The sequence below is a fragment of the Palaemon carinicauda genome, chromosome 22 (assembly GCF_036898095.1).
Source record: "Palaemon carinicauda isolate YSFRI2023 chromosome 22, ASM3689809v2, whole genome shotgun sequence".
Classification (NCBI taxonomy): domain Eukaryota; kingdom Metazoa; phylum Arthropoda; class Malacostraca; order Decapoda; family Palaemonidae; genus Palaemon; species Palaemon carinicauda.
The window spans coordinates 85,510,262-85,537,582 of NC_090746.1; the positions used below are offsets into that span (position 1 = coordinate 85,510,262).

The 27,321-nt window shown below is 44.6% G+C and overlaps 1 protein-coding gene across 1 annotated transcript in view; it reads right to left on the reverse strand.

The window, feature by feature from the left end:
• Positions 1 to 27,321, reverse strand: part of LOC137615954 (chromosome transmission fidelity protein 18 homolog) — a 106,334-nt gene that overhangs the window by 40,030 nt on the left and 38,983 nt on the right. The window contains exons 4-6 of the mRNA XM_068345638.1: positions 23,639 to 23,816; positions 9,881 to 10,085; positions 5,545 to 5,700 (exon numbers count right to left, since the gene is read on the reverse strand). Coding sequence (XP_068201739.1) covers positions 5,545 to 5,700; positions 9,881 to 10,085; positions 23,639 to 23,816 — 539 coding nt within the window. The remainder of the gene's footprint in view (positions 1 to 5,544; positions 5,701 to 9,880; positions 10,086 to 23,638; positions 23,817 to 27,321) is intronic.

Genomic DNA, 27,321 nt, shown 5'->3' on the forward strand with positions numbered 1-27,321 from the left:
GCCTTTGGGTCTGGGACAAGAAAACAATACACGGGAAGTTGTGCGTTCAGCTTGGTTGCAAAGAGGTCCATCACCGGGGAACCCCACCGTTGAATGATGAGCCTGGGTACTTCTGGGAGAAGGGACCATTCTGTTCCTACTATCAGACCCATCCTGCTGAGACCGTCGGCTAGGACGTTCTTTTTCCCGGGGATGAACCTTGCCAATAACACTATCTGGTTCGCTTCCGCCCAATCTAGGATCTCTAGGGCGAGATCGCACAACTCCCTTGATTTTAAGCCTCCCTGCTTCTTTATGTACGCTACCACTGTGGCGTTGTTGCACATCAACGCCACAGTGTTTCCCCTTAGTAGATCGATGAAGTGCAGGCAAGCTTTCTGGACTGCCTTCAACTCTAGGACACTGATGTGTAGGCCTTTCTCCCCGTCCATCCAGGTTCCTCTCGCCGTCCCGTTGAGGAGATGGGCTCCCCATCCTTGGTTGGAGGCGTCTGTGAATAGGAGCAACTCGGGAGGTTCGGTCGCGAAGGACATCCCCTTGAGCGAGTTCGACCGGCAATGCCACCATTCCAGGGAGGGTATTGTGTTTGGCAGGACTGGAATTAATTTCTGGGGCGAGTCCAGTTGGTTCCAGAAGTTCTTCAGGTTCCATTGGACGGCCCTGAGTCTGAGTCTCCCCTGGGAAACCAGTTTCTCCAACGACACCAGATGACCTATTAGCCTTTGCCAGTCCTTCGCCCTCCTGGGTTGCCCCGACAGGAAAGGAAGAAGGATCTTCATAAGATTGCTTATCCTCTCCTCTGACGGAAAAGCTTTCACTAGTAGGGAATCCAGTGTCATCCCCAAATAGGTCATTCTGGTGGAGGGAGATAGGTTCGATTTTTCTGGGTTGATCATGATACCCAGACCCTTGCAAAACTTGAGAAGTTTTATACCCTGCTCCTTCAAAACGTCCTCCGAGGAGGAAAGAAGCAACCAGTCGTCCAGGTACCGGATGAATACCTGGGGAGCTGTCGACAACCCGAAGCAGAGGGTCTTGAATTGCAGGATCTGGGTACCCCATTTCAACCTGAGAAACTTCCGACTTGAAGGATGGACCGGGATTTGGAAGTATGCGTCCTTGAGGTCTATGGTCATCATGTAGTCTTTCTCCCTCAAGGACAGCAAGACTGACTTCGGAGTGTCCATTTTGAAATCTGTCTTTTGCACAAACTTGTTGAGAGCTGACAGGTCTATCACCGGTCTCCACCCCCCCGTCGCCTTTTCTACCAGGAACAGACGGCTGTAGAAACCTGGCCCTGGGTGCAGGATCTCCTCCACGGTGCCCTTTTCCAACATCGTGGACACCTCTTCTTGAAGAGCCGCCCTCTTCAACGGGTCCTTGGGTGCCAGCCACTCCGACAGGCTGGCCGGAATTAAAGGCGGGGGTTCTGTCAAGAACGGTAACCTGTACCCCTCCTTCAGTACGGATACTGTCCAGGGCTCTGCTCCGTGAGCCTTCCATACTTGCCAATGTAGTCTGAGGCATTCCCCAACCTGAGGCTTGGGCAGGAGTAGGGGGCCTCCCACTCTACCTCCTCCTGGAGGAGCGGCCTGAACGGCCTCTCCTGGAGGCGGAATACCCTGTTCTAAACGAGGCCGACGCTGCTGGAGCTCCTCTTCGGGGGGGCTGAGGCGCTGAAGCCCACGAGGAAGAAGGGGCTTCTCTCCTCGTCAGGTTAGGCGGAGCCTGAGAAGTAGAGGGACCGTCTGAGGCTGACCTCTTGTAGGGGGGCCTCCTTACCGGTTGAGGCCTGGGAGCGTTCACTTCTTTTCTTTTAGCCACCTTTTCCATGATCTCCTCTAGCTCTTTCAAGGGGAACAAAGAGTCACCTCACACAGGAAGGCTCCTCATGGCCCTCGCCTTCCTGTCTGGGACCTTCCGGGAAAGCTTTGCCAGAATAGTGTCCCTTTTGCGAAGAACCTAATTCGCCGACAGGGCAAGGGACTGATACGTGAGGAACTTCAGGGTCTTGCCCCCGGAGATGATAAGCTCCCTCAGGAGGCTTTGCTGTTCCGGGTCCGTCAAGTCATATGTGGCTTGAACACCTACCAGTGTGGAAGCCCACCAGTCCAACCAAGAGGAGACGTGAACTAAGTCTTTCGACATCTCCTCCATCATCGCAGCCTCCGACTGCGAAAAACAAATCGGGGCTGAAGAGGCTCTGTCCTCCGAGGCACCCTGTCCCAGAACGTCGAGGGCAGGCTCCACCTTGCAGGCTCCCGGTCGTTGTCCCTCTGGCACATAAACCCTACTCTGTGTCTTGAGCCCTTGGAGCAACTTCGAAGAGCTCTGCGTTTTGGGAGCTTCGGCATTGCCTGCCACAACTCTATCGACATGAGCCCGTCCCAGGACGAGATCTCGGGCCACAGGTAGGGCCAGGGAGGTTTTCTGTTGGACGGGTGCCTGCATCAAGCGGGTCAGGCTGGACCTCCAGTAGTCCTCATCGGTTGTAACCGGTTCTTCAATTCTATGATGCCTTCGAATCAGGCCTATAACCTTCCGATAGGCCGAGTCCTCGGTCGGGGAACCTTCTCTACCGTCAGCAGAACCTTCGGCCTGATCCCGAGGAGCCGGGTCACCGGGCACTCCCACCGGGCGCTTCGGTTCTGGAACAACAGGCACTCCCCTGCGGTGGTACCGGTCTTCCCCGGCGGAAACCTCCGCACCAGGTTCGGGGGTCAGAACTGGCATCGCCGTGCCGGCGAGGACTACCGTTCGTGCATTCTCTCTGGGGGACGAGGACGCGGATCCCGTGGGCTGACCCGACGGAGGGAACCGTTCCTGAAAGTCCGAGGGCCGAACCAGCTGTGCTGATTCGGCCAGGCTGCCCGTAAGGAAGCACGGTTCACCCCGCTGGGCGGGGTGAACCGGAAGCTTCGCGGCCTTACGCCTGCCTGAAGCGGCCTTCTCGCATTTCTCCCTGCGAGGGTCATATCTTCGTCTGGAGGATGGCCTTCGTGGCGAGAAATCCCTGGACTGCCGGTCCGGGGAACGCTGCAATTCAGACTTACGGGGAACGAAGACCCAATCACCATCGGGGGACCTACTCCTCCTGTGTTTCCTCCGTGGAGAGTGGGACCGTCTCCTGCTGAACCTCGCACGGGATCTTGAGCGGGAACGCCTGCTCCTGGACCGCACCCTCCGGCGCCGATGTCTCCTCCTGGTTTCTTCTTCTGAAGAGAACGAAGCCCCACCATCCGAAGAGCCCGACAAAACTGTACCACCCGCACGACGGGCAGAAGCGGGGGCTACGGAGGGCTTCGCGACTCGCTGCGTACCAGAGGTAGAGGGCTGCAGGAAGGTTTCTGGAACTGTCGTCAGAGGAGCTGGAAAAGAGGGTTGACGCCCTACACTAGGGAACCAGGTATCCAGGCCCTCTTCCATCCGCATTGGGGACCTACCTGGCGTTTTAGGGAGCTTCCACCCGAAGGACTCACTTACCGTGAAGTCTAACTTACCCTGGGCGTCGCCAGCTGCCGAAGAACCTGAAACACAGGCCCACGAAGGGGGCGAAGAAACAGGCACAACATTACTACACCATAAGGGGTCGTCGGAGGAAACGTGCCCCCCAAGCACAAGGGCAGAGTCTCCAGAAACCACCCGACACAGCACTACCAGGCCCCCCACTAGCCTGAGAAGTCCCAGCAACCCCCACTTCACACACATTAGTCTCCTGGGGAAGAACCCTCGGCTCTTTCCCCGCAACGGACTTACCTCGTCCCCTACTCTGGGTAGGGGAAGTCGAGACAGAAGCCCCGTCGGACCGTCCACTGGGTGACGGTAGCGGCGAAGAGATGCTAGATTTCCTGGGCGAACGTTTCGACGACTTCTTCTTCTTAGTGCCGTAACGCACCCACTGTATCTCACTCCAACTAACACACTCAATGCACGTATCCGATGGCGAGCACATCCTGCCCCTACAGGAAGAGCAAAGGGAGTGAGGGTCTACTTCGGGCTTGGAGAGGAACGCTCCACACGACTTTCCGGCTCTAGGCCCAGGACAACGGCGGATCTGCTCCATAGCACACAACCACAAGGCACAGGAACGAAGGGAATCAAAGGGATACACTTGGGAAGCACAAGGAAGGATAGTGAACACGCAAGAACACAAGGGATAAGCACAAAGCTACCACGCGGGACACACGAGGCGGACACAAAGGGTCGAGAGAGAGGAGAGCGACATGAGAGTATGGTATCACGTCGCGACCAGAGAACTTACTGACTCACGGGACCCAAGCGGACCTCGACCTAGCTCAAAGGCTACCCTCGGGGCATGTTCTCCCACTCCCGGGTTAGCCCTCCATAGAAAACGGGTATAGGGTATACTACACAAAACTCTGGTCGGTAGAGAGGAGATTACAGGTAACTCCTAAGAAAGTAGTTCGAGGTAAGTATTCGTGTTGGAACAAATACCATTTGGGTCTATACCTCCATAAGAATCAAGGTCCATCCACAGCTTTAATTTCACGAGATCAAAAAGATAAGCTAGTTAATTTAGCCTCAGGAAAACAGGAATGAGGAAGATCAACTTTCTCATACTCTTGCTTACTGGCAAACACAAACTTATTCAAACTACAGTATCTTATAATTAATAACAGGTTTCATGCAGTTTACTAAAATTTATAAATATCATCAGTTATTACTTGGATGTGTATATGCGTTCATTCATTCGTTCACTGATGAAATGTAAACAAACAAAATGGTCTCCCTCTTGGCATCGTTTGTCGGGAAAATACGATACAGAATCGGTTTTATTTCATTTACTTTTCATTTCTAAGCATACATAAAGTAAAATAAAATTATAATGACATCTTTATATCAACAAAACCTAACTTATAGCTTACACAGATGGCATCATGATTTAACAATCTTTTTATAATACTACAGATATGAGATAAATAAAAAATTTTCTTTGTTTTTTACATGTCCAATCTAAAGGTCATTTTATACATGAATATACAATATACAATATTCCTATCTATTTACATATTCATTTGCAAAAAAGATAGTCTTGCATACATTATTTTAGAATTTCTTTTGACTTGAATATAGTAGTTCTTGTTACTCACTAGTGTTTTCTGCCACCGTATTCAGTTTGTTTTGGTATGTTTTGGCTTGTTTTGTTTGGGTCTGAAATAATCTTTGTTTTCACGAGTTTTATTTTACATTCCTCAAGAATACTACTTTGTTTATGTGAGTATCCTTTAATTTAATTCCTTAATTATGTCATCATAATGTGAAAAAAAAAGTGGTACAATTTTGTTTGAGGTTATACTATAGGAACCTTCTTGCGAATACAACAGACAATCAGTAGTACCAGACACCCCTTCCCCCTATTAGTCTGTTATTGGGAGGTTCAACTGTACATAGCTACTGAGGGCACATAGTGAAGGGGTTAAAAATATTTTTCATACAACCTGGTTAATCTCCAGGACCAAAACTCAGTTCAAGACTTAAATTCTTATACCAGAAAGGAATCATGTAATTACAAGAAATACTTACTTCATCACTAAGTAGGTCAAGATAATGCTTTGGTTTATATTTTTCTACCCATAATGAGTCTTGGATATCATCTCTCATATCTTCATTGCCAGATTCCATTCCAGAATCCTCAGCAGCTTGCAACTTTTTTGCCTTACGTTGATCCTGTTGAATTTGCTGAAAAAGAAATATAGTACTGTATAAAGTATTGCATAAAGTACAGAAGACTTTGCTAAATTTTCAAAGAAAAAATTATTATCATTATCCAAAATTGGTATGTATTTTTACATATTTACAGTTGGTCCCCCTTATCCACTGAATAATGTTTGAGTCCCTTCTACAGATAAAGAATTCCAAAGATAATAGGATACCCTAAACTATGGATATTAATTTTCTTTCACTTATAGTGTTTATGAATAATATATACCCTTTGTACTTTCATTGTAGATTAAATATAAAGTACACTACAACAATGCAATACACTGTACTATAATATGGTATGGTACATTAAAATCTTTACATTAGATACTATTTTTAAGTAACTTTCCTGATGTTCATACTTCTTCTCTCGCAAAACTGTTTAAATGTCGAAGACTGCCACAAAATAAGAATTTTCTGTTTTCTCTTAATGCAAAATGTCAACCCATTTAGGTACATCGTGCTATCTGGTAGTTGATGCGTCATAGTTCCCTTTTCTTTCAGTTTTCTATTTGATTATTTACTAAGCAGACGTCTATTTATCGCGCAGCGATTCAAACCAAGTTATTTAGTTGTTAATTGAGACTTATGAATGCTGGTGTCTGTAGTTAAATATGAAAAAATAAATCGTAATGTGATTACGAATTATTCCTGGGTTTGTGAAACACAGTGGCTGCAGGACTGTATTTAGTTCTCTGTATATGATTTTTTGACTTGCATTCCTCCTTTTTTTGGGCTAAATCACCTGACAACTATTTTGCTTTGCTTGCATTTAGTTCCTTAGTTCTGAGGAAATCCAGAGGGCTGAGAACCCTATGCTAACTTTAAAAGCTTTGCTTAACAGTTAAGTTTTCTTTTTTGTGCGTAATACATACTAAATTCCTCATCCCAGTTCATCTCTTTGGACCACCAGGTTCGGAGGTACTGTAATAGGTGATCACGATCAATTATTCATAAATTTATTAAACCTTCATTGTGGTCCTGAAATTTGTATAATTGGCCTTTATTTAATAATGCCTTTGACTGTGTTAATCATGAAGCCCTTGTTTTCAAACTAAACAGATGGGAGTAAGTGGGTGTTTTCTCAATTTCATTATTGAATTTTTAAGTAATAGATTGCAAAGAATAGTTGTTCATGGGTATCATAGACTATAAGAATGTAATACCTGGTGTTCCTCAGGGTAGTGCTCTTGGCCCATTAATTTTCATACTACAATATACTGTATATGTGATATGTGGTTTGGCCTTGAAAACAAGCTTGTAGCACACTCAGATGTTGCTACTCTCTTTGTATCAATTCTATCTCCTGTATGTAAACATTTGGTTGTTGAATCTCTTCATAAAGCTCTAGATAAAATTGGTGAATGGGGCAAATTATGTGGCATGAAGTTGAACCCTAACAAAATTCAAAGTATGATTGTAAATAGGTCATGGACAGTGGTTCCTCAACACCCAGATCTTTATAGTGACAAAGTCTTTTCAACTATAGGAGGTTCTCGGGTTAAAACATTCATGAGATATGACGATTCAGCGTTACAAACGGGCTTCCATAAGGTACTTTCTCTCTCAAAATTTCTCTTTCTTTCCTTAGATCAGACAAATTCTACTTCTCACATTCTATCGTCGCTTGCCTTTAACTTGCTTAACACTTAAATCTTTAACTAAACTGACTTTTTCTCACTGAGAACAAAATCTATTTCGCTTTTCGTTTCTCCACTTGGGGTTCTCCATGTTCATTTTGTGTTCCTTTTTAATAAAAAATAAAAGGTGTTCATGATTTTAAGATCGTTTCTTTCAGCAAATTCTACAATTATGTCTCCTCTGTCACTTCTTGCCCTACTCTAAACTTACCTACTGCTGATTCTCCTCTCTTCTTTTCACTTACTTTAGCATTGAAATCACCCATAACAAATGTAAATAGAGTCCTATGTTTTTTTCAAAGATATCTCCAGATAGTCATAAAAAGTTTCTATTTCTTCTTCTGTGTGGGATGTTGTTGGTGCATACATTTGAATGATCTTTGGTTTATACTTATTTAGTTTCAAAATCAAACCTGCAATTCTATCACTAATACTACAAAATTCTTCTGTTACTAGCAAAATTTTATTAATAAAAAACTCACTCCATTTTCTTTCTTCCTTTCATGTTCTCTGGAGCAAAATACATGGCCCTCTTTTAACTCTATATATATAAGATACCCTAGTTCTTCTAATTTCACTCAATCCTATTATATCCCAATTTATTCATTTTGGGTCTTCTAGTAACACAGCCAGATCTTCTTCCCAAGACAGGGTCTTGACATGGTAAGTTGCAATGTTGTTTCCAAAGGTGGTCTGTTCTAGTCCAGAGAATTTTAGCACCACCTGCAGTGAGATGTATCTGCCCAGCATCTTGGTCAGATATACCACTGCCGCTGGGGACTGAGAGGCCGAGACCGGGTTGTTTTATCCATGTCTGGGCTTTGGCCAGTTTTCGTCACCACTCTAGCTATTGCAGATTGGTGATGGTGGGAGACTTTGGTCTGATTGCTCACAATAAACCAACTTAGTATGGGCTGCCCTGACTAGTGCAGCTTTACTGATAATGGTGACATGCAAACTCTTCCACCATATTAAGGTATCCAACCTCAGAAAGATATATATATCCTACTAGAGTTTGTTACATTAAGGACAGGCTGCTCAGTCATAAATACTAACAAACGAAAGGTATGATTAGATATTATCCGGAAGACCAACCTTGCTTGTTAAAACCCAGTGGGAATCACTGTACACTAGATCCAAGCAATTACTAGACTTGTGTGTAACCTTACTAATGATTTGCTCAAATCCTGATTTAAAAGCAGCCTAAAACTCTTAAACTATAGCAGCCAGTAGGAGAAATTAAATTGAACCACTCCCTACGGCGAGTACTGAAATCACCAACAAGCACATAAGAGACCTTTCTATAATGCCTTGTATCTTAGCCTTAAGGATAAAATGGGAGTAAAAGATAGTCATCCAAATCTGGATTCTGACTGATGGTTTGCAGTAAAAGTTTTTATGCCTTCCACAACCTTTATGACCTGAATCTCATGACATCAATATTCATAGCAAGACTTTTGCAAAGCAGAATACTCAGTCCTTATATACATTATTATCTCCCTCACTTTATATCTATGGACATAGATGTTCGTTTAAAATAAATTCTATGATGAGGTATACGTGTACTAACACGTTTTCTTAACCCATTCAGCACTGCTACGTATACGCGTGCATGTTTTTCCATACATTAAGAGAAGCCACGTATACGTCTACGTAATATTTTGTTACTAGCAAAGAAAAGCAGTTTTTATACATATGGGAGGGGTTTAAGGCAAGGTATTGTTTACCAGAGTTGCTGAAGCTATACCCACTATACATTTCCACTAAAAAATATCTGATGGACATCCTGACTTCTTCTTCTTCTTCTTCTTTGTCTGCATCTTTTCCCACTTGTTCATCAAAGAGTTCACAATCGGGACAACAATTTCACAAGGTGCAAGTGAAACTGCAGTGAGGAAAGCATTTCATGTGAGGGACTACTTTGGCAGATAAAAGTTAACTACCTTTATAGACTTGACAAAATCTAGCCTTAGCAAACTTAGAAGATAAACCCAAATAATTCCTAACAATATGAAAACAAAACCACAAACATCCATTGCAAAACTACTAGTTATACAAACAGTGATGTTGCTGAAACAGAGATCTATAAATGAATGAGTCAAGATGGAGATTCAGGTAAATACATTTGTGGTCTCATATAATTCTCACAATATCTTCTTTTGTATTCAGGAACAAAATGACTTTCTTAAATTATATCTTTTTGAGTCAAATCTATTCCTTTCTTTAGAATAACATATAAATCTCACGGACATAATTATCAAAACAAAAATGGTTCAACTGCTAATAGAAGAAAATACAACCAATTTTACTGCAAAAATTCAACACAAGAATGTAAGGTAATTTAAGATTAAGATGGCTTTTAACATAATGTTATAGATAGAGGAGAGAATCCAACCTGTAGAAAAAGCATTACAAAGCAAACACCTACATAAAATGTTTCACATAAAAGACACAATAGATTGAAACCCAAATCAATCTTGAATCTATAGAAATATTCTTTTATAAGGCAATCTACCCACCTCCTTTTCTGCCTGAGCCTTTAGACGAGTATAAGGAACACTCAAAAGGCACAAGGTCTTTTGGGTAGCCGATATGGCTGATATTTGGTGATCCAACTCGTCTTCATCTATTCTATTAAGGTAGAAACGTTCACCTGTCTCTGTGGTGATTGCCTGAAAATCACACTCTGGTAATCGACGAAAGATACGGGTTGTGTGATGAGTCCTGTAAAACAATGCATTTCAAGTAAATTTTCAGATACAGAATATTGATAAAAAATCTCATCAAGGAATAGGTAAGACAAACATAACATCCTAGTACAGTATTCAAATATATTATAAACTCACAAGGGTACAGTATTCAGTACTTAATTCCCAGAGTATTTCAGAAATGTAGTACCTGATTCTGGCAAAATTGCTTTTGCTCAACCTGAAGCTTCCCTTTGATCAATTGATTGATCAAATTTCCGTCTGGTGTTGCACATATAACTTTAAGTTCAGTTTTCTAGTCATAACTTCACATTTTTAATAATCAAATCTATTTCTATACACACCTTATGCTCGTATTACTTCTCCAGAATCTCAGTTAATCAACATTTTTCTTTCCTTTCAATAGACACATAACTCTAGTAGGTAATGAGACACTATAAAGATTAATGGCTAGAAGCAAAGCACCAGGGCTCTTTGCATTTCAGTTTTGAAGTCAAACTATCACCAAAGTTCTTGACATCACAAGTTAGTGGGGAGGAGGGTGGACATGCATGTGAACATCGGGCGAGTATAGAAATCCATCCATATACCAAGGCACTTCCCCCAATTTTGGGGGGTAGCCGACATCAACAAGAAACAAAACAAAAAAGGGGACCTCTACTCTCTACGTTCCTCCAGCCTAACCAGGAACTCAGCCGAGTTCAGCTGGTACTGCTAGGGTGCCACAGCCCAACCTCCCACATTTTCCACCACAGATGAAGCTTCATACTGCTGAGTCCCCTACTGCTGCTACCTCCGCGGTCATCTAAGGCACCGGAGGAAGCAGCAGGGCCTACCGGAACTGCGTCACAATCGCTCGCCATTCATTCCTATTTCTAGCACGCTCTCTTGCCTCTCTCACATCTATCCTCCTATCACCCAGAGCTTTCTTCACACCATCCATCCACCCAAACCTTGGCCTTCCTCTTGTACTTCTCCCATCAACTCTTGCATTCATCACCTTCTTTAGCAGACAGCCACTTTCCATTCTCTCAACATGGCCAAACCACCTCAACACATTCATATCCACTCTAGCCGCTAACTCATTTCTTACACCCGTTCTCACCCTCACCACTTCGTTCCTAACCCTATCTACTCGAGATACACCAGCCATACTCCTTAGACACTTCATCTCAAACACATTCAATTTCTGTCTCTCCATCACTTTCATTCCCCACAACTCCGATCCATACATCACAGTTGGTACAATCACTTTCTCATATATAACTCTCTTTACATTCATGCCCAACCCTCTATTTTTTACTACTCCCTTAACTGCCCCCAACACTTTGCAACCTTCATTCACTCTCTGACGTACATCTGCTTCCACTCCACCATTTGCTGCAACAACAGACCCCAAGTACTTAAACTGATCCACCTCCTCAAGTAACTCTCCATTCAACATGACATTCAACCTTGCACCACCTTCCCTTCTCGTACATCTCATAACCTTACTCTTACCCACATTAACTCTCAACTTCCTTCTCTCACACACCCTTCCAAATTCTGTCACTAGTCGGTCAAGCTTCTCTTCTGTGTCTGCTACCAGTACAGTATCATCCGCAAACAACAACTGATTTACCTCCCATTCATGATCATTCTCGCCTACCAGTTTTAATCCTCGTCCAAGCACTCGAGCATTCACCTCTCTCACCACTTCATCAACATACAAGTTAAACAACCACGGCGACATCACACATCCCTGTCTCAGCCCCACTCCCACCAGAAACCAATCGCTCACTTCATTTCCTATTCTAACACATGCTTTACTACGTTTGTAGAAACTTTTCACTGCTTGCAACAACCTTCCACCAACTCCATATAACCTCATCACATTTCACATTGCTTCCCTATCAACTCTATCATATGCTTTCTCCAGATCCATAAACGCTAAATATTTCTCGCATATCTGCCTAACTGTAAAAATAACTGTAGAAATAAATCTTATTATTAAAATTATGCTTATTTCGATGAAACTTCCCTGATGTTCATATTGGTGACTCTAATTATAAAATTAAAATAAAGTATGCAATAATTAGAATCCTAGACTTAACTACTCTAGAATAATTGTAAAAAAAATCCTTAATATACAGAACTTCAGATTATTTTTCCAAAAAAAATTGAAATATTTAAAAAATAAAAAAATTATACATTAACTATAATCAAATGGGTTAAAATAACACATTGCCAGCAACCACTATAAAACCTAGAGCCCAGCAATCTCAATAAGACAACCAGGACTCTTCAAGATAATATCGAGGCGACACCAACATGGGTGTCCGATAAATTACTCAAAAACAAAAGCCTTGAAATTAATTGCTCGAAATATTATTCCTCGAAAGCAAAAGGCTTTGAGCATTTTGTTTCCGAACAATTGAACTGGACAAAGAAGCAAATTGCATGCAAATAAAATTCATAAATCTATGTCTTAACAATTAAAAAGCAAAAAACATTTATTCGTTACTAAAATCCAAAAAATTCATTTTTCTTTACAATTAAAAAAAGGAAAAACATTTATTCACTACTATATCATCATCTCCTCCTACGCCTATTGACACAAAGGGCCTCTGTAAGAAGAAGTCACTATTGTATCAATATGTAATATTGTGAGCAAAAATTCTTAGATATTCTTCAATATTTCCCGTGTCATCATAGGGAGATACAATATTTTTTTAATCTTTGTTCACAGTCACGGTATTTTCCTATTTCGCGTTCTACAAAACATGAATCCATTTTGACAGTTCGAAGTTTCCAGAAATAATTATGAAAATGAAACTAGAACTATAAATAAGAAGGTTTAGAAAATATGTTATTTTGATAATAAAATAAATTTTTGAATATACTTACCCGGTGATTATAATAGCTGCAACTCTGTTGCTCGACAGAAAACTCTAAGGTAAAACTCGCCAGCGATCGCTACACAGGTTGCGGGTGTGCCCAACAGCGCCATCTGTCGTCCAGATACCCAGTACTCAAAGTAAACAAAGACTCAATTTTCTCCTCGTTCCACTGCGTCTCTATTGGGGAGGAAGGGAGGGTCCTTTAATTTATAATTACCGGGTAAGTATATTCAAAAATTTATTTTATTATCAAAATAACATTTTTCAATATTTAACTTAGCCGGTGATTATAATAGCTGATTCACACCCAGGGGGGTGGGTAGAGACCAGCAATATATGTTTACATTATTATGAGCTAAGAGTTTTTATTTCATTTTAGAAGTTATCAAAATAACAAAAACAAAATAAATAGGTACCTGGTAAGGAAGTCGACTTGAACAATTACTCTGCCTTTTTAAGTACGTCTTCCTTACGGAGCCTCGCGATCCTCTTAGGATGCTGATCGACCCCTAGGATCTGAAGTATCAAGGGTTGCAACCCATACAACAGGACCTCATCAAAACCCCTAATCTAGGCGCTTCTCAAGAAATGACTTTGACCACCCGCCAAATCAACCAGGATGCGAAAGGCTTCTTAGCCTTCCGGACAACCCAAAAACAACAATAAAAACATTTCAAGAGAAAGATTAAAAAGGTTATGGAATTAGGGAATTGTAGTGGTTGAGCCCTCACCCACTACTGCACTCGCTGCTACGAATGGTCCCAGAGTGTAGCAGTCCTCGTAAAGAGACTGGACATCCTTAAGATAAAAAGACGCGAACACTGACTTGCTTCTCCAATAGGTTGCGTCCATTATACTTCGCAGAGATCTATTTTGTTTAAAGGCCACGGAAGTTGCGACAGCTCTAACTTCGTGTGTCCTTACCTTCAGCAAAGCTTGGTCTTCCTCACTCAGATGGGAATGAGCTTCTCGTATTAACAGTCTGATAAAATAGGATAAAGCATTCTTTGACATAGGCAAAGATGGTTTCTTAACTGAACACCATAAAGCTTCAGACAGGCCTCGTAAAGGTTTAGTTCGTTTTAAATAGAACTTAAGAGCTCTCACAGGGCATAAGACTCTTTCTAGTTCATTTCCAACCATATTCGATAAGCTTGGAATATCGAACGATTTCGGCCAAGGTCGAGAAGGCAGCTCGTTTTTGGCTAGAAAACCAAGTTGTAGAGAACATGTAGCCGTTTCAGATGAAAATCCGATGTTCTTGCTGAAGGCATGAATCTCACTGACTCTTTTAGCTGTGGCTAAGCATACCAGGAAAGGAGTTTTTAAGGTGAGATCTTTCAGGGAGGCTGATTGTAGCGGCTCAAACCTGTCTGACATGAGGAATCTTAGTACCACGTCTAAATTCCAACCAGGTGTAACCAAACGACGCTCCTTCGTGGTCTCAAAAGACTTAAGGAGGTCCTGTAGATCTTTATTGTTAGAAAGATCTAAGCCTCTGTGACGGAAGACTGATGCCAACATGCTTCTGTAACCCTTGATAGTGGGAGCTGAAAGAGATCGTTCTTTCCTCAGGTATAAGAGGAAGTCAGCTATTTGAGTTACAGAGGTACTGGTCGAGGATACAGATACTGACTTGCACCAGTTTCGGAAGACTTCCCACTTCGATTGGTAGACTCTAAGGGTGGATGTTCTCCTTGCTCTAGCAATCGCTCTGGCTGCCTCCTTCGAAAAGCCTCTAGCTCTCGAGAGTCTTTCGATAGTCTGAAGGCAGTCAGACGAAGAGCGTGGAGGCCTTGGTGTACCTTCTTTACGTGTGGCTGACGTAGAAGGTCCACCCTTAGAGGAAGAGTTCTGGGAACGTCTACTAGCCATCGAAGTACCTCGGTGAACCATTCTCTCGCGGGCCAGAGGGGAGCAACTAGCGTCAACCTTGTCCCTTCGTGAGAGGCGAACTTCTGCAGTACCTTGTTGACAATCTTGAACGGAGGGAATGCATATAGATCTAGATGTGACCAATCTAGGAGAAAGGCATCTATATGAACTGCTGCTGGGTCCGGGATTGGTGAGCAATATATTGGGAGCCTCTTGGTCATCGAGGTTGCGAAGAGATCTATGGTCGGCTGGCCCCAGGTGGCCCAAAGTCTCTTGCATAAATCCTTGTGGAGGGTCCATTCTGTTGGAATTATTTGTCCCTTCCGACTGAGACAATCTGCCATGACATTCAAGTTGCCTTGGATGAACCTCGTTACTAGCGATATGTTTAGACCTTTTGACCAGGTGAGGAGGTCCCTTGCGATCTCGTACAACGTCAGTGAGTGGGTCCCTCCTTGCTTGGAGATGTACGCCAAAGCCGTGGTGTTGTCCGAGTTCACCTCCACCACTTTGCCTTGAAGGAGAGACCCGAAGCTTTTCAAGGCCAGGTGTACTGCCAGTAGCTCCTTGCAGTTGATATGCATTGTCCTTTGACTCGAGTTCCATATTCCCGAGCATTCCCGACCGTCTAATGCCGCGCCCCAGCCTACGTCCGATGCGTCCGAGAAGAGAACGTGGTTGGGAGTCTGAACAGCCAGGGGCAGGCCCTCTCTGAGGCTGATACTGTCCTTCCACCATGTCAGGCAAGACTTCATCTTCTCGGAAATGGGGATCGAGACCGCTTCTAGCGTCTTGTCCTTTTTCCAGTGAAATGCTAGGTGATATTGAAGAGGACGGAGGTGTAGTCTTCCTAATGACACGAACTGTTCCAGGGATGATAGCGTCCCTATCAGACTCATCCACTTCCTGACTGAACATTGTTCCTTCTTCAGCATGTTCTGGATGCATAACTGGGCTTGGCTTGTTCTGGGGGCCGACGGAAAAGCCCGAAAAGCTAGACTGTGAATCTCCATCCCTAAATACACAATAGTTTGGGATGGGACCACTTGTGACTTTTCCATATTGACAAGGAGACCCAATTCCTTGGTCAGATCTAGAGTCCACTTTAGATCCTTCAGACAGCGACGACTGGAAGAAGCTCTGAGAAGCCAGTCGTCCAAATAGAGGGAGGCTCGGATGTCCGCTAAATGAAGGAATTTGGCTACATTCCTCATCAGCCTCGTAAACACAAGAGGAGCTGTGCTTAGACCAAAGCACAGGGCTTGAAACTGGTAGACAACCTTTTCGAAAACGAATCTCAGAAAAGGTTGGGAGTCCGGGTGGATGGGGACGTGGAAGTAGGCGTCTCTTAGGTCTAAAGAGACCATCCAGTCTTCCCTTCTGACCGCTGCTAGAACCGACTTTGTGGTCTCCATGGAGAACATCTGCTTTGTGACAAAGACATTCAGCGCACTGACGTCTAGCACCGGCCTCCACCCTCCTGTCTTCTTTGACACCAAGAAGAGACGGTTGTAGAATCCCGGGGATTGATGGTCCAGGACTTTGACTACCGCTCCCTTCTCTAGTAAGAGAGACACTTCCTGTTTCAATGCTTGTCTCTTGTCTTCCTCTCTGTACCTGGGAGAGAGATCGATGGGAGACGTTGCTAGAGGGGGTTTTCGTACAAACGGGATCTTGTACCCCTCTCTGAGCAACTTCACAGATTGTGCATCTGCGCCTCTCTTTTCCCAGGTCTGCCAGAAGTTCTTGAGTCTGGCTCCCACTGCTGTCTGAAGAAGCTGGCAGTCAGACTCTGCCCTTAAAGGACTTGGTTCCTTTCTTCTTTCCACGTCTCCCTTCGGCACGAGCACCTCCTCTGCTGGAGGCTCTGCCACGAAAGGGCGGAATAAAACGGGACGCTGGAGTGTCCATCCTTGGTCTAGCTGACAAGGTAGGCAAAGGGGTGGCTTTGCGAGCAGAGGACGCAACAAGATCGTGAGTATCCTTCTGTATCAAAGAAGCGGCAATTTCCTTAATCAGGTCCTCTGGAAAAAGGCACTTAGAAAGAGGAGCAAACAGAAGTTCGGATCTCTGGCATGGTGTAACTCCAGCTGAAAGGAATGAACATAGGTTTTCACGCTTCTTAAGGACTCCGGACACAAAAGATGCAGCAAGCTCATTAGACCCATCACGTACGGCCTTGTCCATGCAGGACATAATGAGCAAGGAAGTCTCCTTCTCCATCGGAGAGATCTTTCTGCTTAGAGCTCCTAGACACCAGTCTAAGAAGTTAAAAACCTCGAAGGCTCTAAATATACCTTTCAAAAGGTGGTCCAGGTCCGAAGATGACCAACATATCTTTGAGCGTCTCATGGCTAGGCGGCGGGGAGAGTCTACAAGACTTGAGAAGTCGCCCTGGGCAGAGGCAGGAACTCCCAAGCCGAGAACTTCTCCCGTGGCATACCAGACGCTCGATCTAGAAGAGAGTCTAGCAGGGGGAAACGTAAAAGCTGTCTTCCCTAGACTCTTTTTGGACTGCAGCCATTCTCCTATCACCCGCAAAGCTCTCTTGGACGAGCGTGCGAGGACGAGTCTAGTAAAGGCAGGAGTGGTTGACGGCATGCCTAACACAAACTCTGACGGAGGAGAACGCGGAGCCACAGACACAAACTGGTCCGGAAACATCTCTTTGAACAGGGCCAAAACTTTCCTAAAGTCCAAAGAGGGTTGCGTAGACTTAGGCTCGTCCAGTTCTGAATGCGGTTCATCTACGTGAGCAGCACCATCATCATCAGAAAGTCCCTCATCCGATAACTGATGAGGGAACGGCAACGGAGTGGGAGACGGCTGGTTGGCTGAGTCCGGTCGCACGGGTGCATGCGTGACTGAGCCGGACGCAACGTCATGGAACTGCTGCCCAGTCTGTGAGCTGGCAACAACCATAGCAGCGCGGGGACGCACAGCGTCTACTCCAGACTGTCTAGACTGATGTGGGTGAGCAGTGGCAACCACACTGGGTTGCGGAGGTTGACGCACCGCGTCAAAACAAAACAACTCTGACGGTTGTTGAACCTCACGAACGTCAACGGATACCTCCGTGCGTCGCTGAACGTCAACATGCGGCTGGCAGATTACACTGGAACGCATGGGTGGCGGAACTCTCTCAACTGGAGTGCGTGAGAAGGTTACCTCAGCGTCCCCAGGACGCACAACCGATCGTGTGGGTGGTTGTAGGCAAGTAGCTGCACTAGCTGGTGCGGCAGCAACCTTCTCCGCACGAAAGTCCTGCATAAGCGACGTTAGTTGAGACTGCATGTCTTGCAGTAAAGACCACTTAGGGTCTACAGGAGCGGGTGCGGCGACAGACGGTGTAATTGTCTGAAGCGGTACCGCTTTGCCTCTCTTAGGAGGTGAGCAGTCATCGGATGACTGCAGCGAGTCCGAACTGACCCAGTGGCTACAGCTGGGCCGTTGGACTTGTGCGGAAGGGACCGACTTGCGCTTTAACGGTCGTGAGACCTTGGTCCATGGTTTCTTGCGAGAAACCCCTTCCGAAGACGAGGTATAAATGGGCTCTCTCGTCTTTGTTAGGCAGGGGCGATCTTGGGTAGATACGCCCGATACCACGGAGGGAACGTCTGTTCGCTGATTAAAGCCTCTCGAACCCATTTGTCGTACGACATTGCTTCTCCTCTGGACTTGGGAGCTTGCAAGAGGTCCCGGACTAGGAGGACGACAGGCATGAACAGACGAACCCTCAAGCGCAACACTATCCACAACACTATCACTCACTTTAACACTTCCCACTGCACTTTTACACTTCAGCTCCTTCACATCCGCCATGAGCTGATTACGGTCACTAGCCAGGGACTCAACTCTCTCACCCAGAGCTTGGATGGCACGCATCATATCAGCCATCGAAGGTTCCTGAGTGCCAGAAGGGGGATTAGGAGCAACCACTACAGGGGAAGGAATAGGTTGTGGGGCATGAGGAGAGGAAATGTCAATAGAACGAGAGGAACTTCTCCTAACTCTATCTCTCTCTAGCCTACGTGTATACTTTTGGAATTCGATAAAATCGAATTCCGAAAGCCCAACGCACTCCTCACATCGATCTTCCAATTGACAGGTTCTATCCCGACAATTGGAACAAACAGTGTGAGGGTCGATAGAGGCCTTCGGAAGACGCCTTGAACAGTCCCTAGCATTGCACTTCCTAAATTTTGGGACTTGTGAAGGGTCAGCCATTTTGAATTGGTCAAAGGGGAATTCAAAAACTATCAAAAAGTCATCAACAAAGAATCCGTAATCAAAAAGAGTTCAAGGATTTGTGAAGAGAAAGCCTGCACAGCGAAAGCTCAAAACTAGAATAATGTACTTCACCAATTAGTTGTGAAAACAAATCCAGTTTAGCAACAGCGAAAAAGTACGTCTTGTCGGTAGCACGACAGAGAGAAAATTGAGTCTTTGTTTACATTGAGTACTGGGTATCTGGACGACAGATGGCGCTGTTGGGCACACCCGCAACCTGTGTAGCGATCGCTGGCGAGTTTTACCTTAGAGTTTTCTGTCAAGCAACAGAGTTGCAGCTATTATAATCACCGGCTAAGTTAAATATTGAAAAAAAGTAATTAATGGCTAGGATGAACTTATTCAGCACTGGTGTTTATAGAATATGAATCAGATTTTGAGTAGTTTAATGAATGAATATCACCATTCAAGCAATCTGTCTTTCGAGGAATTGATAGTTCGAGAAGTAATTTTTCGAGCAATTGATTTCGAGCATTTTGTTTTTAAGCAATTGATTTCAATCAATTTATCTGGAATCGCCAACATGATATGTCATTGTACTGCCCTTCAAACTCTTTCAAAAGAAAGATTTCTTAAAACAAGCTGTGTGCTCATGATTCTAAAAATGTGACTATATAGGTAAGAGTACTTGCAAGTCACAGAAATCTTCAGAAGTTACCAAGACATCCCAATAACCCCTTCATTAGGGTATGGGGATACAACAAGTATTGGAACAATACCAGGTTAAACAAGGGAACAACAGTTTACCTGCGCAGTTGAGGTCAGCTTTGCAGAGAATACTGGATGCTGAATCCCCAAGAGAGGGGAAGATGAAGAAAAAGAGCGAGTCATTCTTAATAATTCCTTCCGAGTAATCCCAGGTATCCTTTGCACTCATCCCTCTGCTACTTGTCCATCAAGTAGTAGGTATTAAACCAGTTGTTGTGCAGCCACGACAGTACAAATGGAAAACGTTTCCATGTTCCTGTAAGTTATGTCTTGCAAGTAGTGAGCAGTGAAGGTCGTCTGACGCTTCCACACACCAGTTTGTAGTACCTGTGTCACTAGGTAGTTTCATTTGAACGCCAGGGTCATTGCAATGCTCGACGTCATGAGCTCTTGGTCGACATGTCGGAGGAGGAGGAGGATCAGGATTCTGTGCCAGGTCAATGACTTTACAAATTCAAGCAGAGAGGGCGTTCTTCCCAATCCTCCTCTTGAGCCCCGTGCTGATGAAGAATGCTGGCATCCAGGCCGAATTAAAGATGTCCTTTTGAGGTAGTACCTCAAACTCCTTACTGGGCATAGTAACAATTGATCTGGGTCATTAGTTACAGAATGGAGACACACTATCCGTAAGGAATAGAATCTAGGATCCGCTACCCCTCGGGATTTTGAGCCTTAGCAATAAACTCAGGAACGAAGCTGAGGGTTACCTCTCCCCATCCCCTTGACCATGAAGTTCACTAAGTCTTTTGTCCGAAGCCAAAGCGAGTAGGAACACCGTCTTCAACATGAGGTGGCGATCTGTTGCCTGGTGTAATGTTTCGAATGAAGGACCCTTCATGGAATGAAAATCCCAAACCTCCGAATGGGGACAGGTAAATTCATAACTTCATATGATGAGAGAAAGTTCCAGCAAAGAGGAAATATTTACTCCTTTCAGCTTAAAGGTGAGACTCAAGGCTGAGCAGTAACCTTTTACACCCGAAACTGAGAGGAACATTTCTTCCTGTAGGTTTAAAGGGCGCTCATGAATGGCAGAGGCAAGGGACTGTGCCATAGCAAGCAGGACATTGCTCTAGAAACAGACCATATATCATAAGATCAGCGCACAAGCCTCCTCTCCACCAAAGCTAGGACCAAGGAGGGCCAGGTAATGGCTGCTGATGACTTAGCAGATAGACCTACAGTATAGGCTCTCCCAAACCCCTCATCCTTAGCTCACAAGGATGGTAAGGTTGCAGACACTAAAGGAACTAACGAGTCTGAGCGGGACTCAAACCCCCGTCTGGGCATCACCAGTCAGAGACATTACCAATCAGGCAACAGCAACCCTATTGCTGGGATAGTTGGATCGAGGAGAGAGATACCCCTTCCACGACACCAACCACAGAAGACAGTCCACTTAGCCTGGAAAACTGATGCAGATGATCATCGCAGGTGTCCAGCCATTCGCTTCGCAACTTGTTACAAAAATCCTCTATGAGTGCGGAGATGCTGAATAGTCTCCAGGCGTGATGTCGTAGCAAAGCTACGGCATTGTGGAAGATGTTCGCATGTAGCTGTTTGAGTAGATGTTCTCTTGGGAGCTCTGTTAGGAGCTGCAGAAGGCCCGGGAACCATTCTGCGTGATGCCATAGCAGAGCTATAGTCATTGAAAGATTGACGGTTATTCTCGTCTTGTTGAGTACTCCTATCAGACATAACGGGGAAAAGGTGTAAATGTAGATGTTGTCCCACCATTGTTGGAAGGCATCTTGCCAGAGAGCCTGGGGATCCAGGACTCGAGAGCAGTAAAGTGGGAGCCTGAAATTCAAGGACGTCGTGAATAGGTCCGCAGTCGGGGAATCCCAAAAAGTCAGGACTTTGTTGGCTACTAGATTATTCAAAGACCACTTGGAGCATACTATTTGAGTCGCTCTGCTCAGGTTGTCTGCGAACATATTCCTTTTGCCTGGAATGAAGCGTGCTCTGATAGTGTCATCAAGTTGTCTTCTGCCCATCTCAGTATCTCTTCTGCCAGATGGGATAGGGGCTGCAAAAAGGTACTGTTTTGTTTGTTGATATAAGCCACTATCGTGTTGTTGTTGCTCATCAGCACCACGGGGTGACCTACCAGGAACTGTTGAAGAGCCAAGAAGGCTGACATCATATCTAGGAGATTTATGTGCTGGTTCCCTTAGGACCCTGACCATATGTCTGAGGTTGTGTGGTGCAGCATGTGGGGCCCCCAACCTTCTTTTGATGCATCTGAAAAGAGCATCAAGTCCGGGGGAGGACGAGAAAGTCGACACCCTTGCATCCCCTTTTCCATCCTCTTCTTTGAAATTAAATCTTTATTTCAGTAATCTTACCATAAGTTCTAAGTCATCCATAATGCTTCATAATGACAAAATATTGGAAAACCACATATATGAATTACTTTCAATTTCTTCCCATTACCATCACTTTTAATATATTTCAAGAGCAGTCCTTTTTAGTTTCCAGGTTGCCAACAGAATTTTCCATATTTAAACAGAGATGTAGTTAACGGTGTCTGGGGTTCAACATTCAATCCAAGGGTATGGGAAACATTATGTATACTCATTCATTTTTTAAGAGGAGGGAAGACCCGACATCAAACAAATGAAAAAAAAGGGGACCTTTCCTCTCTACGTTCCTCCCAGCCTGACAAGGGACTCAATCGAGTTCGGCTGGTACTGCTAGGGTGCCAGAGCCCACCCTCCCCCGTTATCCACCACAGATGAAGCTTCATAACGCTGAATCCCCTACTGCTACCTCCGCGGTCATCTAAGGCGACCAGAAGAAGCAGCAGGTCCTACCGGAACTGCGTCACAATCGCTCGCCATTCATTCCTATTTCTAGCACGCTCTCTTGCCTCTCTTACATCTATCCTCCTATCACCCAGAGCTTTCTTCACTCCATTCATCCACCCAAACCTTGGCCTTCCTCTTGTACTTCTCCCATCAACTCTTGCATTCATCACTTTCTTTAGCAGACAGCAATTTACCATTCTCTCAACATGGCCAAACTGTCTCAACACATTCATATCTCTTTAAAAAGTTTAAAGGGAAAGAAAATGGCAAAACTGTCTGAAATCCTAAAGAAGACTCCATAAGCCTTTAAAAAAATTAATTTCTTCACCAATAACACCTGTAAAAGACGATTCCCAAATGTCCATTCCCTACCATACCCCAAAGGAATGGTACCACTATGATCGCCCCGGCTCGAAGTGTATGCTGAACCCACTTGATGGGACTGAGAGCATTTTAAGAATACAATCATCCCTACTTTAATCACAGTGGCAGTCAGACTAGACGGAATACCAAGAGTCCCATCTCTATGAAACCGACCCATCCCTGGAATCAAAAGGGCAAATTTCATCGCGAGAATAGTTTCACATGCCAGTATGGGAATACTGACACGCCTATGGTCCAAACATTATTAGGTAGTTGGCAAGACCACCACAACTCCCACAATTGCTTTAAAAGAAAACTCCAATCATGGATATGGTGTCCCCTCCAAAAAATCTAGACAGTGGAATTGGTAAGAGAGTTTTGACAAGAAAGTTGTAGGCAGTTGCGGATGAAGCAATAATAAGTACTGTAATAAAAATAGGATGAGAGAAATTTAGTCAAAATGAGGAAAACAAAAACAAAATCATTACCCAGATTGAGAGCCCTCTTGCCTATCACAAGGCTTCAGCACGGAAATGATATGCCATGCTGAAGCCTAATGTCTACATAAATGCATTCTCTCAATAAGATGGATACCTCTTAAAAAGTTTAAAGGTTAGTTTCAATTTTCACCTAACTATATATACCTGTCAATGTTGAGTGATGGTACTTTTTCTAAAAATTCATTAACATGCTGAGCTTTTCTCATCTCCACAATCCGTTCAATCAAACAAAGATCTGCTTCTTCAGCAACAAGATCAAGAGTTGGATCTTGAAATACAGGTAGGTTTACAAATGGAACAGACGGCTTTTTCCTCTTCTTCCCTAAAATAAAAGGGGTAAAATTAGTACTTTACTTGTTAAATTAAGACTAAGGGGAGCACAAAAAAATATGACTTGGAGCACAATGAGAAACAACAAATTAAAAAAAAATGTTATTTTCCTTAGTAAAATAAATTTTTGAATATACTTACCCGATGATCATATAGCTGCATCCCTGCTGCCCGACAGAAAAAATCTACGGGCGGAATACGCCAGCGATCGCTATACAGGTGGGGGTGTACATCAACAGCGCCATCTGTCAAGTAGGTACTCAAGTACTCGATGTCAACAAAGAACCAATTTTCTCCTCTGTCCCACTGGTTCTCTATTGGGGAGGAAGGGTGGGTCCTTTAATTTATGATCATCGGGTAAGTATATTCAAAAATTTATTTTACTAAGGAAAATAACATTTTTCAATATCAAACTTACCCGATGATCATATAGCTGATTCACACCCAGGGGGGTGGGTAGAGACCAGCATTACAAGTTGACATTATGAGCTAAGTATTCCGTATTTCATTTTAGCAGTTATTCAAAATAACAAGCATAAAATAAATAAGTACCTGGTAAGGAAGACGACTTGAACAATTACTCTGCCTTTTTAAGTACGTCTTCCTTACTGAGCCTCGCGATCCTCGAAGGATGCTGAGCGACTCCTAGGAGCTGAAGTATGAAGGGTTGCAACCCATACTAAAGGTCCTCATCAAAACCTCTAATCTAGGCGCTTCTCAAGAAAAGATTTTGACCACCCGCCAAATCAAGTAGGATGCGAAAGGCTTCTTAGCCTTCCGGACAACCCAAAATATTTCAAGAGAAAGATTAAAAAGGTTCTGGAATTAGGGAATTGTAGTGGTGGAGCCCCCACCACTACTGCACTCGTTGCTACGAATGGTCCCAGAGTGTAGCAGTTCTCGTAAAGAGACTGGACATTCTTAAGATAAAAGACGCGAACACTGATTTGCTTTTCAAATAGGTTGCGTCGAATATATTTTGCAGAGATCTATTTTGTTTAAAGGCCACGGAAGTTGTGACAGCTCTAACTTCGTGTGTCCTTACCTTCAGCCAAGCTTGGTCTTCCTCATTCAGAAGGGAATGAGCTTCTCGTATTAACAGTCTGATAAAAATAGGATAAAGAATTCTCTGACATAGGCAAAGATGGATTCTTAACTGAACACCATAAAGCTTCAGACGGGCCTCGTAAAGGTTTTAAAATAGAACTTAAGAGCTCTTACAGGACATAATACTCTTTCAAGTTCATTTCCAACCATACGATAAGTTTGGAATATCGAACGATATTGGTCAAGGCCGAGAAGGCAGCTCGTGTTTGGCTAGAAAACCAAGATGTAGAACATGTAGCCGTTTCGGATGAGAATCCGATGTTCTTGCTGAAGGCATGAATCTCACTGACTCTTTTAGCTGTGGTTAAGCATATCAGGAAAAGAGTCTTAAAGGTGAGATCTTTCAGGGAGGCTGATTGAAGTGGTTCGAACCTGTCTGACATAAGGAATCTTAGAACCACGTCTAAATTCCAACCAGGTGTAACCAAATGACGCTCCTTCGTGGTCTCAAAAGACTTAAGGAGGTCCTGTAGATCTTTATTGTTGGAAAGATCTAAGCCTCTGTGACGGAAGACTGATGCCAACATGCTTCTGTAACCCTTGATAGTGGGAGCTGAAAGAGATCGCTCTTTCCTCAGATATAAGAGGAAGTCAGCTATTTGAGTTACAGAGGTACTGGTCGAGGATACGGATACTGACTTGCACCAGTTTCGGAAGATTTCCTACTTCGATTGGTAGACTCTAAGGGTGGATGTTCTCCTTGCTCTAGCAATCGCTCTGGTTGCCTCCTTCGAAAAACCTCTAGTTCTCGAGTCTTTTGATACTCTGAAGGCAGTGAGACGAAGAGCGTGGAGGCCTTGGAGTACCTTCTTACGCGTGGCAGACGTAGCAGGTCCACCCTTAGGGGAAGAGATCTGGGAACGTCTACTAGCCATCGAAGTACCTCGGTAAGTTATTCTCTCGCGGGCCAGACGGAAGCAACTAGTGTCAACTTTGTCCCTTCGTGAGAGGCGAACTTCTGCAGTACCTTGTTGACAATCTAGAACGGAGGGAATGCATATAGATCTAGATGAGACCAATCTAGTAGAAAGGCATCTAAAAGAACTACTGCTGGTTCCGGGATAGGTGAGCAAAGTATTGAGAGCCTCTTGGACATCGAGGTTGCGAAGAGATCTATGGTTGGCTGGCCCCAGGTGACCCAAAGTCTCTTGCATACATCCTTGTGGAGGGTCCATTCTGTTGGAATTATTGTCCCTTCCTACTGAGACAATCTGCTAAGACATTCAAGTTGCCTTGGATGAAACTCGTTACTAGTGAAAAGTCTAGACCTGTTGAACAGGAGAGGAGGTCACTTGCGAACTCGTACCATGTCAGAGAGTAGGTCCCTCCTTGCTAGGAGATGTACATCAAAGCAGGGAGTTGACCGTGTTCACCTCCACTACTTTGCCTTGAAGGAGAGACCTGAAGCTTTTCCAGGTCAGACGTACTGCCAGAAGCTTCTTGCAGTTGAAATGCATTGTCCTTTGACTCGAGTTCCATAATCCCGAGCATTCCCTACCGCCTAAGGTCGCACCCCAGCCTACGTCCGATGCGTCTGAGAAGAGAACGTGGTTGGGAGTCTGAACAGTCAGGGGAAGACCCTTTCAAAGGTTGATAAAGTCCTTTCATCAAGTCAGACCAGACTTATCTTCCGGAAACCGGGATCGAGACCGCTTCTAGCGTCTTGTCCTTTTCCAGTGAAGAGCTAGATGATACCGAAGAGGACGGAGGTGTAGTCTTCCAAGTGACACCAATTGAACCACGGATGACAGTGTCCTAACCAGACTCATCCACAGCCTGACAGGGCCGTGTTCCTTCTTCAGCATCTTCTGGATGGATAGCAGGGCTGGGGGTTGATCGTCTTGTTCAGCCATGTCCTCATCAGAGGGTTCCTCATCCGAAACTGATGAGGAAACGGCAACGGAGTGGGCAACTTCTGACTCGCTGAATCCGGTCGCACTGGTGGATGCGTGACGGAGCCGGACACAAGATCATGGTACTGCTGCACAGTCTGTGAACTGTCAACCATGGGGACGCGAGGAAGTACAGCGACAACCCGAAACTGTCTAGACTGTCTGGGTTGTGCAGACAACCCTTTATCGGGTTGCTGAGGTTGCCGCACTGCGTCACAACAAGTCACCTCTGCTGGTTGTGTCAACGTGCGACTGGCAACCCACACTGGGTCGCACCGGTGGAGGAACCATCTCAACTGGCGGACGTGAGTAGGATACCTCAGCGTCAACCGGGCGTACAACCAACCGGTAGGAAGGTTCTTCTCCGTAAAAAATCCTCTATCAAGGACTAAGCTTGGACTGCATGTCTTGCAACAAAGCCCAAGGTCTATGGGAGCAGGTGTGGCAACAGACGGGGTTAGCGACTGAAGCGGAACCATTTACCATCCCTGGAAGCAT